Genomic DNA, 1,619 nt, shown 5'->3' with positions numbered 1-1,619 from the left:
GGGAAAAAACGGGGAAAATGGGAAAAGGGGCTCCCTGGGAACATGGGGGGTTCCCTGGGAATGGGGTCAGGGATCTATGGGATTCCCTCAGCATGGGGGATCTGCTGCACCTGGCAATTCAGGGCCTTGATCCAGTCCTACTTCTGAGGGAAAAACGGGGAAAAAACAGGGAAAATGGGGGAAAAAAATGGGAAAAAACACAGGGGTCTCCCTGGGAATGGGGTCAGGGTGTGGTGGGCAGAGCTGGGTTTTGGGTTCCTCCCCTGCTCAGCCAAACCCTGACCTGCAGAACTCAGCCCTTTAGGCCCGAGGCTGTTCCTAAGCCCCGGGGTTAAGCCAGGATTGCAAGCCTGGCCTAACTCCCCCTGTGCTCGGCTCCTAGGGTGGTGGCAGGGCTGCTTCCCTCCCTTTTTGGGGCCATCCCAGCGAGCTTTGGGTCCTTCCCCCAGATCCTCATGCACGTGTTCTGCACCTACCTGGACTCCAGGCTCCCTCCTCACCCCAAATACCCCGACGGCAAAACCTTCACTTCCCAGCACTTCATCCAGAGCCCGGATAAACCAGGTACCTACCTCCTACTGGGAAGAGGGAAAAGCCACTCTTTTATCCTCCTGGGATCACACCAGAACCTCTCTGACATTCCCACTGTAATTCCCAGACACTTCCAACGAGAACCTGTTCTGCATCTACCAGAGCAGCATCAACCCGCCCCACTACGAGCTCATCTACGAGTGCCACGTCTACAGCCTGCCCAAGGTATGGGGTGGGGTGGGATGGGATTCTCCCGCTCCCAGGAATCCTCTCCAGCTCCAGTTCGGGATGTTTGAACTCCTAAACCCATTTATGGACTTTTTACATCAGCCTGGGCCAGCCTGCTCTAAGCCCAGCTTGGGGTTTAAGCCTCCGGCCTAATCCCGACTGTGGGATCTGTTCAGGTGCAGACTAAGAGTGGCTTCCTCCTCTTGGGGTTTTTTGCCTATTTGTAGTAAAATTGGAATTTTTTAAACACCAGATCCCCCCCAGTCCCTGTTGTGCTGTTGGTTTTCTGCCAATTTATCGTAAATTAAATTTAAATTTAAGTGTAATTTGGAATTTTTTAACCCAAATGCCCCAATCCCTGATTTGTTGGTTTTCTGCCAGTTCATTTTAAATTAAATTTAATTTTAAGTGTAATTCAGAATTTTTTAACTCAAATGCCCCAATCTCTGATTTGTTGGTTTTCTGCCAATTTATTATAAATTAAATTTAAATTTAAGTGTAATTTGGAATTTTTTAACCCAAATGCCCCAATCCCTGATTTGTTGGTTTTCTGCCAATTTATTGTAAATTAAATTTAAATGTAATTTAGATTTTTTTAGCACCAAATGCCCCAATCCCTGATTTGTTGTTTTTCTGCCAGTTTAAATGTAATTTAGAGTTTTTTAAACACCAGATGCCCCAATCCCTGATTTGTTGGTTTTCTGCCAATTTATCGTAAATTAAATTTACATGTAAATGTAATTTAGAATTTTTTAACCACCAAATCCCCCAATCTTTGTTGTGCTGTTGGTTTTCTGCCAATTTATTGTAAATTAAATTTCAATTTAAATGTAATTCAGAATTTTTTAACTCAAATGCCC

The 1,619-nt window shown here is 45.4% G+C and overlaps 1 protein-coding gene across 1 annotated transcript; it reads left to right on the top strand.

The window, feature by feature from the left end:
- The first annotated feature begins 362 nt into the window (after positions 1 to 362).
- Positions 363 to 912, top strand: LOC113942422 (transmembrane protein 209-like). The gene is made up of 2 exons (XM_027633553.1): positions 363 to 564; positions 659 to 912. Exons 1-2 carry the CDS (start codon positions 456 to 458, stop codon positions 910 to 912), a joined length of 363 nt encoding a protein of 120 aa, XP_027489354.1. The 5' UTR covers positions 363 to 455.
- The last annotated feature ends 707 nt before the right edge of the window (positions 913 to 1,619 follow it).

This window comes from Corapipo altera, unplaced genomic scaffold, assembly GCF_003945725.1.
Source record: "Corapipo altera isolate COAL_440 unplaced genomic scaffold, ASM394572v1 131339, whole genome shotgun sequence".
Classification (NCBI taxonomy): Eukaryota; Metazoa; Chordata; class Aves; order Passeriformes; family Pipridae; genus Corapipo; species Corapipo altera.
Note: the sequence above shows the minus strand (reverse complement) of the source record. Positions and strands in the feature narration are given on the sequence as shown.